The sequence below is a fragment of the Octopus bimaculoides genome, chromosome 26 (genome assembly GCF_046866305.1).
Source record: "Octopus bimaculoides isolate indiv1 chromosome 26, ASM4686630v1, whole genome shotgun sequence".
In the NCBI taxonomy this organism is placed as follows: domain Eukaryota; kingdom Metazoa; phylum Mollusca; class Cephalopoda; order Octopoda; family Octopodidae; genus Octopus; species Octopus bimaculoides.
Window position 1 is genome coordinate 14,566,715 of NC_142953.1, and position 13,142 is coordinate 14,579,856.

The 13,142-nt window shown below is 35.0% G+C and overlaps 1 protein-coding gene across 16 annotated transcripts in view; it reads right to left on the reverse strand.

Moving 5' to 3' along the window:
- Nucleotides 1-13,142, reverse strand: part of LOC106880141 (uncharacterized) — a 56,471-nt gene that overhangs the window by 16,163 nt on the left and 27,166 nt on the right. For all 16 annotated transcript variants that reach the window (XM_089342507.1, XM_089342497.1, XM_089342503.1 and 13 more), the window contains 9 exons: nt 12,236-12,355; nt 9,939-10,334; nt 9,293-9,383; nt 8,238-8,339; nt 7,904-7,968; nt 5,805-6,124; nt 5,088-5,330; nt 1,981-2,114; nt 938-1,044 (listed from right to left, as the gene is read on the reverse strand). In XM_089342507.1, coding sequence (XP_089198633.1) covers nt 938-1,044; nt 1,981-2,114; nt 5,088-5,330; nt 5,805-6,124; nt 7,904-7,968; nt 8,238-8,339; nt 9,293-9,383; nt 9,939-10,334; nt 12,236-12,355 — 1,578 coding nt within the window. The remainder of the gene's footprint in view (nt 1-937; nt 1,045-1,980; nt 2,115-5,087; nt 5,331-5,804; nt 6,125-7,903; nt 7,969-8,237; nt 8,340-9,292; nt 9,384-9,938; nt 10,335-12,235; nt 12,356-13,142) is intronic.

Genomic DNA, 13,142 nt, shown 5'->3' on the forward strand with positions numbered 1-13,142 from the left:
TGTTGAATACTAACAAACAATAACTTGATATTGTGATTTGCATGGAGTTATAATAATTAAATGGAAGACTAATAAATATGTGTGTGTGTATGTGTGATACGCCATTACAAGAATTCTACTTAATCGTGTTTCTTGTGTATATATACATATCATGTAAATTCGATGACTGGCACCCGTGCCAGTGGAGCGCTAACAGCACCATCCGAGCATGATCATTGTCAGAGCAGCTGACTGACTTCCGTGCCGGTGGGACGTAAAAAGCACCATTTGAGTGTGATTGTTATCAACGTTGCCTTACTGGCACTTGTGCCGGTGGCACGTGAAAAACTACATTCAAGCGAGGTCGTTGCCAATGCTGCTGGACTGGCTCCTGTGTAGGTGGCATGTAAAAAACACCATTTGAGCGTGGCCGTTGCCAGTACCGCCTGACTGGCCCTCGTGCCGATGGCACGTAAAAGCACCCACTACACCCTCGGAGTGGTTGGCGTTAGGAAGGGCATCCAGCCGTAGAAACTCTACCAGATCAGATTGGAGCCTGGTGCAGCCATCTGGTTCGACAGTCTTCAATCAAATCGTCCAACCCATGCCAGCATGGAAAGCGGATGTTACACGATGATGATGATGATGATGATGATGATGTATACAGACATCTTTACGACAATGGCAGTTCACTTAAGATTTAATGATGTTATATAATGTAGCTGTAGCTAATATGTATGACACTAGTAACAAACCAGATCCCATTGCAATTGACTGTAACACATTGTCTAGTAAAGCTGGTTTGTGGCTAGTCGCAATACAGGTAAAACTTGTTAAGAACAATTATAATCCTATTTTAGCACAATATCCATATTCTATTGACTGACTGAGTAATTAAGAAATCTCAATTAATGATAGTATTTGCAAAAAGGAAAGAGAAAGAAAAACGTATTCATACCTGTACATTGATAACTTTTCCTGGAGGAAGCTCACTTGGAAGTGGTAAACCTGCAGGCGGCCCTGTAGGGGCCAAATCCCAAACACTTGTTGGCTGTGACCAGTTATCTGATAAATAAAAGGAGTAGGTATTAAGCATTTGACCAAAAGATGAAATTCGTTTTTGTAGCAGAACAATGGTATCGGGCCTCCCATTGTTGACGATTCAGTAAAAGGGTTAGATGATGAATAAAGTGCAACCTCGTCCCTGCATACAAGATATGACAAACTTCCTTCTGCTTATAGGCCATACAAGACATTCCATTGCAACATTTTGTTTGATGATAATTATTGTGAATATACTATGGTACTAGAGCAGAACTACAGCATAGGAATTCCTAACTGAAAACTTATAAGTAATACAAGTTCATTTACTGTCCAGTTTTCCGCGCTTGCATGGATCAGACATAAATTTTGGAGGCAAATTTTCTCTCCTCTGCATCCAGATAATGTTACATTTTCCCATAGTTAGGTTTTCCACAGATGACTTTAAGTAAAAAGCTTTGCTTGTATAACAACGATGTTGATTTACGACCACAGTGTGATGCCTAGCCAATAGTACACATGAACACACACACATACACGATGAGCTTATTTTAGTTTCTGTTTACCAAATCCACTCGTAAGGCTTTGAGCAACCCTAGCGTTACAAAGTGCCGTGCAGTGAGATTCAACGCAAGATCACATGGGAAGCAAGCCATGCCTGCACCTATAAATATGTGATTATAAGTGTACATCCACACAAACTTGCAAATTATTTTGTATGTGTCTTGTAACATAACAGTTAGACAGACTAAAGCAGGATTAGATTTACAAAGTCCTCAATGGATTTAGTATACTGTTTGTAAAAAAAATCAATAGCCAACTTCTCTATAAACTAAACTGTATCTGGATAGAGAGCAACTGATTGTTGGTGAATCTCAAGAAGGAATGTAAAGAACATTGAAAATAATTTACAGCATAAAAACATGAAAAGCAACTGTTTAAAAAGCTGTTAAGAGTTACCTGAACCGACAGAATTGCCCCATATTGATGTTTCTTCGTTTTCTGTGGAATCAGCAGGCTGCGAGAAAGAGCGATGGAATACTGATTGCTGTGGGACTGAAGCTTCAGGATGTGGGGCGCTAAATGTAGCAACTCTGGTTAAGGAGACACGCAAAATAAAATATGTTAAAACATCTGTTTGTCAAAGAAAAGTGTAGAAAATTCTACAATATTTCCAATTAATATCATTGATGCTAATAATAATAACAATGATGGTTTCTTTCAAAATATAATAATTACAACTTCTTTTGGATTACTGATATTTATAGCTTTCAACAAGGGTCTCAAAAGATTGTACAGACTTTAAAAAAAGGGCCTTACAGGCCATGCACTAACAACATAAAGCACACAACAGTATCTGAAGATTTTGGGGGTCTTGATGTACAGGGTGTCCACAAAGTCTGGGTACATGGAGATTGACACATACTTTAAGAAATTATTATTACTTATATTTAATTGTTTATGTTAGGATTTTATTTACTCCATGTACCCACATGGGGATTAACACATACTTTAAGAAATTATTATTTCTTATATTTAATTGTTTATGTTATGATTTTATTTACTCCATGTACCCACATGGGGATTAACACATACTTTAAGACATTATTATTTCTTATATTTAATTGTTTATGTTATGATTTTATTTACTCCATGTATCCACATGGGGATTAACACATACTTTAAGAAATTATTATTTCTTATATTTAATTGTTTATGTTATGATTTTATTTACTCCATGTATCCACATGGGGATTAACACATACTTTAAGAAATTATTATTTCTTATATTTAATTGTTTATGTTATGATTTTATTTACTCCATGTACCCACATGGGGATTAACACATACTTTAAGAAATTATTATTTCTTATATTTAATTGTTTATGTTATGATTTTATTTACTCCATGTATCCACATGGGGATTAACACATACTTTAAGAAATTATTATTTCTTATATTTAATTGTTTATGTTATGATTTTATTTACTCCATGTACCCACATGGGGATTAACACATACTTTAAGAAATTATTATTTCTTATATTTAATTGTTTATGTTATGATTTTATTTACTCCATGTACCCACATGGGGATTGACACATACTTTAAGAAATTATTATTTCTTATATTTAATTGTTTATGTTATGATTTTATTTACTCCATGTATCCACATGGGGATTAACACATACTTTAAGAAATTATTATTTCTTATATTTAATTGTTTATGTTATGATTTTATTTACTCCATGTATCCACATGGGGATTAACACATACTTTAAGAAATTATTATTTCTTATATTTAATTGTTTATGTTATGATTTTATTTACTCCATGTATCCACATGGGGATTAACACATACTTTAAGAAATTATTATTTCTTATATTTAATTGTTTATGTTATGATTTTATTTACTCCATGTACCCACATGGGGATTAACACATACTTTAAGAAATTATTATTTCTTATATTTAATTGTTTATGTTATGATTTTATTTACTCCATGTATCCACATGGGGATTAACACATACTTTAAGACATTATTATTTCTTATATTTAATTGTTTATGTTATGATTTTATTTACTCCATGTACCCACATGGGGATTGACACATACTTTAAGAAATTATTATTTCTTATATTTAATTGTTTGTTATGATTTTATTTACTCCATGTACCCACATGGGGATTGACACATACTTTAAGAAATTATTATTTCTTATATTTAATTGTTTGTTATGATTTTATTTACTCCATGTATCCACATGGGGATTAACACATACTTTAAGACATTATTATTTCTTATATTTAATTGTTTATGTTATGATTTTATTTACTCCATGTACCCACATGGGGATTGACACATACTTTAAGAAATTATTATTTCTTATATTTAATTGTTTGTTATGATTTTATTTACTCCATGTACCCACATGGGGATTAACACATACTTTAAGACATTATTATTTCTTATATTTAATTGTTTGTTATGATTTTATTTACTCCATGTACCCACATGGGGATTAACACATACTTTAAGACATTATTATTTCTTATATTTAATTGTTTATGTTATGATTTTATTTACTCCATGTACCCAGACCTTGTGGACACCCTGTACATTAAAAAAAAACTATCCAGTATTAATAATAAACCCTTGATAATTTATGGAAAGTATAAAACAACAATAAAAACTGACTTATTACATGAGCACAACACTTCAAATTTTGTTGGCAAGCTTGAACTTGAATGAATCAATCCAAGTATACGGCCAGTACTTATTTTATTAACTCCTGAGTCATGAAAAGCTGAATTGACTCCAGTGAGATTTGAACACATAACTTCAGTTCTAGTATAGGGACAGTTGGTCCTGTGCATGCGAATCTTCTCCAGCACTTCCTGTATAACCTGGGAAGAGCTGGACACTCCCCTGCTGCTGTTAAATAGATTACTGGAATTTTGGCTACCATGGGATGAATACTGGGGTGGATTCCTTTGCCCTTCTTCAGGCAGGTGGGATGTGAACTCAAAATGGAAGATATACCGTAAAGCACTTATACTGATGTGCCAACGATTCTGCCGCCGCTCTCCCACCCACAGAACAACATAAAATGAAGTGTTTTGCTCAAGAACACAATGTATTGCCCAGTCCAGGAATTGAAACCACAATCTAGAAATCACGAATGTAACATCCTAACCATTAGCTGAGTGGACTGGAGCAACATAAAATGAAGTGTTTTGCTCAAGAACACAATGCGCTTCCCAGTCTAGGAATCAAGCCTGCAATCTAGCAATCGTGAGTTCAACCACTAAGCTATGTGCCTTCACATAACATAAGTACTAAAACTAAATACTATAAAGTACTTATTCTGATATTTTCCCCATTTCTACAAATAGTAATAGATTCTGAAGAAAGCATTGAAAAGAGTATAGAATGCCAAAAAGTTAAAATAATTTTTTTAAATAATTTTTTAAATGGCGGTGCCCCAGCATGGCCACAGCTCATGAGCTGAAACTAGATAAAATGAAAATAAAATAAAATGATAAGTGTAAGAGAGAAATCCTTACCCTGGTGGTGGGTGGGGTGGCTGCTGTGCCAAGAGTGGTGGCTGTTGACCAGACAAGATAATCGGTTGAGATTTCAGTAGCTGCATCATCACCTGTTGGTCTGGAATTGACATCATCTTACTGGCAACAGCTGGATCGGAGAGGTCAATATGAGAGAGTTGTGGTGGAGGAGGTTGTGGAACAGCCTGATGTGGATGTTGCTGCTGCTGCTGCAATTGTTGCACCATTTGCATTTGGAAGTGTCTGATATAGAATCAAAAAAAAAACAAAAAAAACATAAGCAGCTATGAAACATCCAAGGAAGCAAGGACACTTGTGATGAATCAGAATTCATTTCTGTGATTATCAGAATTGATTCCTTGCATTGCTCTACAATTGCATGCAATGATCCAAAAAGAAAAAAACACCTTTAAACTAGGCAGTAGGGAAGAGTCAGGCATACACTGAATCAGACATTTTGTTTTATCAAAATATAAAATATTTGACAATTTTTGAAAGCAAATTGTCTCAAACTGAAATTGGAAGAGAGGAACAATCAACAATTGGAGTGTAGTGCCTCAATTCATAGTGAAAACTATGCAAACTCAAATCCTGACACTGTGAACCTAAATACTATTCAAAATAGAAACAATAAAACCATTTCTATTGACTTGTAAAATAGCTATGAAAGGCAACATGGAGTTTCTTGATTAAGGGGTGAACAGATAATATCCTTACCTGAACCACTGATGCTGGAATATTTGTTGCTGTTGCTGTTGGAACATGTACTGATGTATTAATGCCATCTGCTCTTGTGCAGAGACTGGAGGCTGTGCAGGCTGTTGATTGGGGACCTGTGGCACTGGTGGCGCCATACCTGCCAGAGTGGGATGGATTGATGTTGGACTGGGACTGCCTGCAGTCGATATACCACTGGTAACTACGGGTGAAAGGGATTGGCTGACTATGGGTTGAGGTGCTAATGTCACCGGGGGACCTGCTGGTGCTGCTGCTAAATCCATCTCAATGTTTGGACTCACTGAATTCACTACATTAGTCTGCAACAGCACAAACATAACTCTTTATAAATAAATTATTTAATGATCATCATAGAGTAATTAGATAATTAAATACACAATATAATAACTCCTATGAATAAAAAAAAATTAAAATGATCATTTATAAAATCCATCAAAGACTTTTTAACTTCATATATTTTTTACATCCATTGTTCTGTACCAGTGAGGGTGATATGGTTTTATTTTGCAGCATTATGTTGGATACAAGTGGACACCCTTTCTCCTGCTCATCATGGAATGAAACAAGATAACAATTATGAGACACACATGATGGATACCCTTTGGCATACTAACCATGGAATGCAACCTAATGACAGATACAAAATAAAATATACACTAAAAACTAATAAGTAGTCTTAAAATTTAAAGAAATCCAAATAATGCTAATTCATTTATCAAAGACAAAGTTTAGTCACAAGTCCAATATTATTTATGTATGTTATTCTCCACTCTGTTAAAGTGACTGGTGGTGTTAGGAAGGGGATCCTGTCATAGAAAATAAACCAAAACAGACATTGGAGCTCAAATGTTTATAAACACTTTAACACAATACGAATATAAATAAATAGAATTGACACTGAAAGTAAAAAATTAATATTTTGCCGGAAGAATGTCACATATTTAACTTTAAAAGTGATTTTTCAAAAATACACAATTTATATTGTCAACACCTTTAACCCTTTAGTGTTCAAACCGGCCGTAACTGGCCAAAATGAATTCCCCTTTATTTGTTTAAGCAGGCCATATCCGACTGCTCTACGAAATCGCTAAAAAAATAAACAAATCACGTTATTGAATTCTTATAGCTTTGAGATAATGCAGGATGAAGCCTTTCCCATCTTTATTCAAGTATAAATACTGTGAAATTGTTTAGATCACATGGTTTTTTTTTCAACGTTTGAAGAGAAATCTGTACCTTAGTTTTTAAAGAAATGGCATCAGCAAGTAGCGATTCTGACTTTGAAGGTTTTACTCTTGACGATATAGAAAATATAAATGAAAACAAGAGTATTTTGTCTTCAGATGAATCTGATATCGATATTAGTGATTATTCATCAGATGAGGAAGATTTTGAGAACGAAAGTGATAAAAATGTAAGTGATGAAAATGATATCGTAAACATGGCAACATGGTCAAAGATTACAACACCAATCACTATTCCCAATTTCACAGAAAACACTGGTCCACAACGCAATTTACCTCCTGATGCTCAACCATTGGACTAGTAAAAGAGTTTTGTACTTTATTTTCAATGAAAACGTTTGAATGAAATATAGAAAAAGAATAAAATCTTGTACCGATTACACCTGTATTTTAATTAATTCAAATTAATGTACCTCATCTTGAAAAATGTAAAATTGTTGGCAGTTGACATCTGGGATAATTTTAGCAACAAATCAAACAGGTAAGATGTATTAAGAATTTCAATTTTAGTGTTTATTCATAATGCCATTGTTTTTACACCTGTTAATTAAATTTACCTGCCTGTTAAAGTCAAATCTAATCAGAAAGATCAGCTAAAATTATGTAACTATAAACCACTGGCATATAAGCACCCATTTACAAAATTTCAAATCTGTATGTAGAAAATTAACAAAGTTACAAGCAAATATTGTGGACACCCCTCTTGAACCTGAATAAATCAAAATTAATGTGAACAGATAAGCATTACATTTGATGGATTAATCTGAACACTAAAGGGTTAATTGATATTTTTCAGTCATAAATTTAAGAAAACAGAAAAGGAAAATAACTCACTTTGAAAGGTGGGATAGGAGGCCCAGCAAGAAAAGGCACCCTCCCACATCTTTTTACCAGTTCACCTGGAAAAAGAAGAGGATATTCAAGTAACAACAGATTGCAATATTGTTGGCATATTGTTGGCATATCAGAAAAACCATGGCATGGGAGAGTAAAATGCATCTCAGCTGCAGTCACTTCTGTACTATGCATCCCTTACTGAATGTTCAAAACTTTTACTATTTGCCCCTGCCTTCTACATATATCAAGTCTGATTGACCATAAACAACAAACTAAAAGGGAAAAATAAAGAAACAGTAATAAAGATATTTTTAAAATTCATTGTTCCTACCAAGAGGTTGGTAATAATCATCACAGCTTCTTTTAACCATGAGTTTCATAGCAAAGTAACCAACTGAAAACCACTCTGACATCTCTTCTGTGGAAAATGGCCCTGAAGAAGGAAAATTTATAACTTAAAACACTCAATTTCAAAAGATAAGAAACAGGTATTTATATAAAATACTATAAACATAACAAGAAATTAAAAAATGTTTTGATAAATAAACAAAAATTGTTGACAATTTCATCATTGGAGAAACGATCCAAAATTTGACAATTTGATTGTTCATTAAGTTACAAACAATTAAAAGATTACAATTTTGAATGCTCTTGTTTAGGCACAAATTCAAATTTATAGGGAAAAGAAATTAGATTTTGTAACATCTATGCTTCTTCTGAAGGTTGTTAACAACATAAGTCGATTGATTTCAACTGACAAGTGGCACTTGGACTGAAAGAAGCCCATCATATATGCAAGTGTGTGTGTGTGTGTGTGTGTGTGTGTGTACAGTGCAGGCATGGCTGTGTGGTAAAAAGTTTGCTTCCCAACCACATGCTTCTGGGTTCAGTCTCACCACATGGGGTGTATCTTCATAAGAGGATTTGGTAGACAAAAACTAAAAGAAGCCATTGTGTGTGTGTGTGTTTCTGTACCCAACCACAGCTTGACAACCATTGTTGGTTTGTTTACATCCCTGTCACTTAGTGGTCTGGCAAAAGAGACCAACAGAATAAGTACCAGGCTTAAGAAAAAGAAGTGCTGTGGGTTGATTCACTGACTAAAAACGCAAGGCAATTCTCCAGCATGGCGACAGTCTAATGACTGAAACAAGTAAAAGATAAAAGATGACCCTACCTAAGGAGACACTCCTCCTAATTTCTGGCTTCAGCTCAAGACCACAACCATTTATAGAAGATAATGCAAATATAACATTCATGCATTCCTGAGGAGCATTTCAAGAAAAGCACAGAATTACTTACTTATACTTTTAACATAATTCTCGTTAATGGTTCATATATTTTAATAATTACAAATTTTCAAAAAGGGCCTGTAAAAATATGAACCTTGTTCATCTCCCTGCGGATCTCGGTAAAACCATTCATCATGGTTTGAGGTCTCCACTTGCGTTTCCACACTCTTCTTTGGCTCTTCATCCTGAAAAAATAAAAGACAGAAAATAAGGAATAGTGGTGGGTAAGAGATAAATGCAATATATATAAACGTAAGAGACATCCATCCACTAGACCTCATCACCATTATTTATCTCTTCAACCCTTTAGAGCTTAGACCGGCCAAAAATTATTCTTTTATTTGTTTGAACCGGCCATGTATGATATCACTGAAAAAAAATAAATCACATTATTGAATTCTCGTAGCTTTGAGATAATGTGAGATAAAGCCTTTCCTGCCTTTATTCAAGTAAAAATACAGTGAAAGTTTTGAGACAATAGAGCCTTCCTTGTATTAAAATAACTTCTGAAGTGTTAAGACTGTTGTTATCCATAATTTCCAGGAATCAATATTCAATCACAGATGTATTTTACACCTGTAATAAAGTTGTTTTACCTACATTTTTATAATAAATTAAGTTGTTTGTCTATAGGCTAATAGTTATGAACACAGGACTCAATGTTCTCACATAATTTTACAGATAGTAATTAACAAAACAATATAAGACAAAGTAAATAATATCCAAAACTGCAATCTTACTTCCTTTGTAACATCAGCAACAATGTTTTCTGCAGTCTTTTTCAGCCTGTCCAGGGTATCTTCATCAGAGATAGCACCAGAATTATTGTCTTTAGATATTGCATCTAAATGTGGAGGGCACATGACATCAGAATCTATCATGGAGCAGTTTTTTGTTAACATGGGTGGCACAGCCACTATGACTTTGTTCTTCAGGGACACAGGATCTGAGGCCGGTGATGGAGGATTCATGTTCACAGCAGAGTGTGCTGTTTTGCTGGGTGATTTCTGTACACTATTTACAATGGGACTAGTTCGCAGTTTCTTAGCTTCTTCACTTATACTGATGACTGCTTCCACTGGCTCGCTTGAACTTTTAACAGACTGATTCTCCAATGGAACCTTCCTTGTATCAGCCTAGGGAAGACAGAGAGAAAAAAAAGTGAAATAAAACATCCAGAACATTTTTTCCTGTTACATTTCATGTACTTACACCAACTTTAGGACAGGTTAAAAAGTGGAAGAAAAGTAAAGCTACACCAACTAAATATGAAACTCATAATAGTTAATAATTACTAAAAACAACTTAACCATCTATCTACTCCCAATCTATAAATTATAAAATCAGTCTTGCGCATTCTTAAGCAAGCACAAGTGCATGTGTGCGCATGTCTAATGGACATCAGGACAAAACCAGTAGCAAATGAAAGGAAAAGAAACTAAGTTAATAAGTGGAACAGACAGAGGATTTGACACTGAATAAAATGAAAAAAAGGAAGAAAAAGAAACAGAACCATTTGATGGGTTTCTCTTAAACCTAGTTTCTCTCTCAGTAAAATCACAGTCGTGGCAGATACTGGTGCCACACAGATGGCACCTGTGCCAGTGGTATGCAAAAGCACCCATTACACTTTCGGAGTGGTTGGCATTAGGAAGGGCATCCAGCCATAGAAACCATGCCAGATCAGGCTGGTGTCTGCTGCAGTCTTCCAGCTTGCTAACCTTGGTCAAACTGTCCAACCCATGCCAGCATGGACAACGGACGTTAAATGATGATGATGAGAATAAGCTATTGATGATACTCTTATGCTTGAAGCAAAGTTGTTAAATATTTGCACATAGGGAATCCCCATGGATAAATGTTTACCATGCCTTAATCAGCAAAAATATGGATTAAATGCAATTTAAGATGTATTTATGACCATCATCTGTTTTCCAAGCTGGTATGGGTTGGATGGCTTGACAGGAGCTGGCAAGGCCAGGGGCCGTAACAGCCTCAATAATCTGTTTTGGCTTGGTTTCTGTGGCTGGATGCCCTTCATAATGCCAACCACTTTACAGAGTATATTGGGTGCTTTTTATGTAGCACCTTGCTTTTATGAAAATAGATTCTTTTAAATTCCCAGCTGGCTTACTAGAAGTTGTCAATAGCTTCTGTTACCTATGACTTTATTTGCAGGGGGATACAATTGTTCAGAATGTTTAGTGGCCGGGAAACAAATGGGTGGTTTGATGGGTCTTCTTCTCAAACACAGCTTCATCCCAAAGGTCTCAGTCATTCATCATTGCCTCTGTGTTAGCAGATTGTAATAGGAAATAAGTCACAGGGTTTGAAGTGATGAAATGATTTCAGTCAATAACAAACCACACTGATGACCTTAGACTTTGTTCTGTGTTCTTCGCTCAATTCTTTTCTAAGACTTTGTCTTTTTGCATTTCAATCTTTAACAAAGCCTTAGAGATGGCATACTCTTTCTCTCTTTTACTCTTTTACTTGTTTCAGTCATTTTTGACTGTGGCCATACTGGAGCACCGCCTTTAGTCGAGAAAATCGACCCCAGGACTTATAGTTTGGAAGCCTAGTACTTATTCTATCGGTCTCTTTGTAAACACACCAGCATCGGTTGTCAAGCAATGCTGGGGGGGGACAAACACAGACACACAAACATATACACGCACATACACATATATATATATATACATATATACGACGGGCTTCTTTCAGTTTCCGTCTACCAAATCCACTCACAAGGCTTTGGTCGGCCCGAGGCTATAGTAGAAGACACTTGCCCAAGGTGCCACGCAGTGGGACTGAACCCGGAACCATGTGGTTGGTAAGCAAGCTACTTACCACACAGCCACTCCTTTATTCTAAAGCTTTAGAGTGGCAGTGATGAGTTTGATCAAACTCCCCCAAATAAACTCGATAAAACTCTACAAATCAATTCTAAAGATTCCATAGTAAATTGGGGACTGCTTGGTTCAGCCTCCTTGTTCTCTAATGGGAAATATTCAAAACAACAAAGCTTTCTTCTCACCCCTTTCATTTCACAAGAAGCTTTTGTCTCAGGCTGATCTTCCCAGTGGTCATCATGAATGGGTGGGATTTCTTTCTTTTCTCTTCTGTGACCTTTGAGTGAAACATCTTTCATTGGATCCTTCAGAAACAAAATAAAATTAAAATTAGACAAATGGAAAGTTAGTTTTCTTTAATTTGGTTTTGCATGCCTTTTTCCCCATCCTGGCAATATACAGGCTAAGTTATGCAACTATTCAATGAAAGTATTTTCATTTAGCACCCTCAACTCTCTCTCATATATATATATATATATAGGTTCAAAAAAATAATAACAAAAAAACAAAAAAACAACAAAGTGAGGACGTGATATGGATAGTGTTATTGGACGCTCAGGAAAGGAAAGAGAGAATGTATGACGTTTTGGGCGTAGCCCTTCGTCGGAAAGATGGAAAGTTCGGAGAATGGAAGAACGGAGAAAGAGGAAAATGGTACCGATGCCCACGAGGTTACATTGTGAAAAAAAAATATATATATAACACGGTGGTGCATCAGCATGGCCGCAGCTCTGAGCTGAAACTTTGAAATGAAATGAAAAAATATATATATATATATATAGATATATATAAACACATAAAGCCACTGTATAAAGAAAATGAGTGACTGAGTGCTGATCTTGTGAGAAAAAGCAAAGCATGAATAAACAATTCCAAAATATTTTCACTACCTCACTGGGAGATATGGCAATAAGCAAACTTGATGAGGTCAGCTTAACAAAACAAAGAAAATCTTTTGGAAAGGAAAACAAAACACAAACAATGAAAAACAATAAGTAGCAGATCCCATGGAAATTCAACATATTTCAATGTCTACTTTCCCTTCTACGAATGTATATATTTGTCTGCTTTCGTAATATCAATAAGCATTTA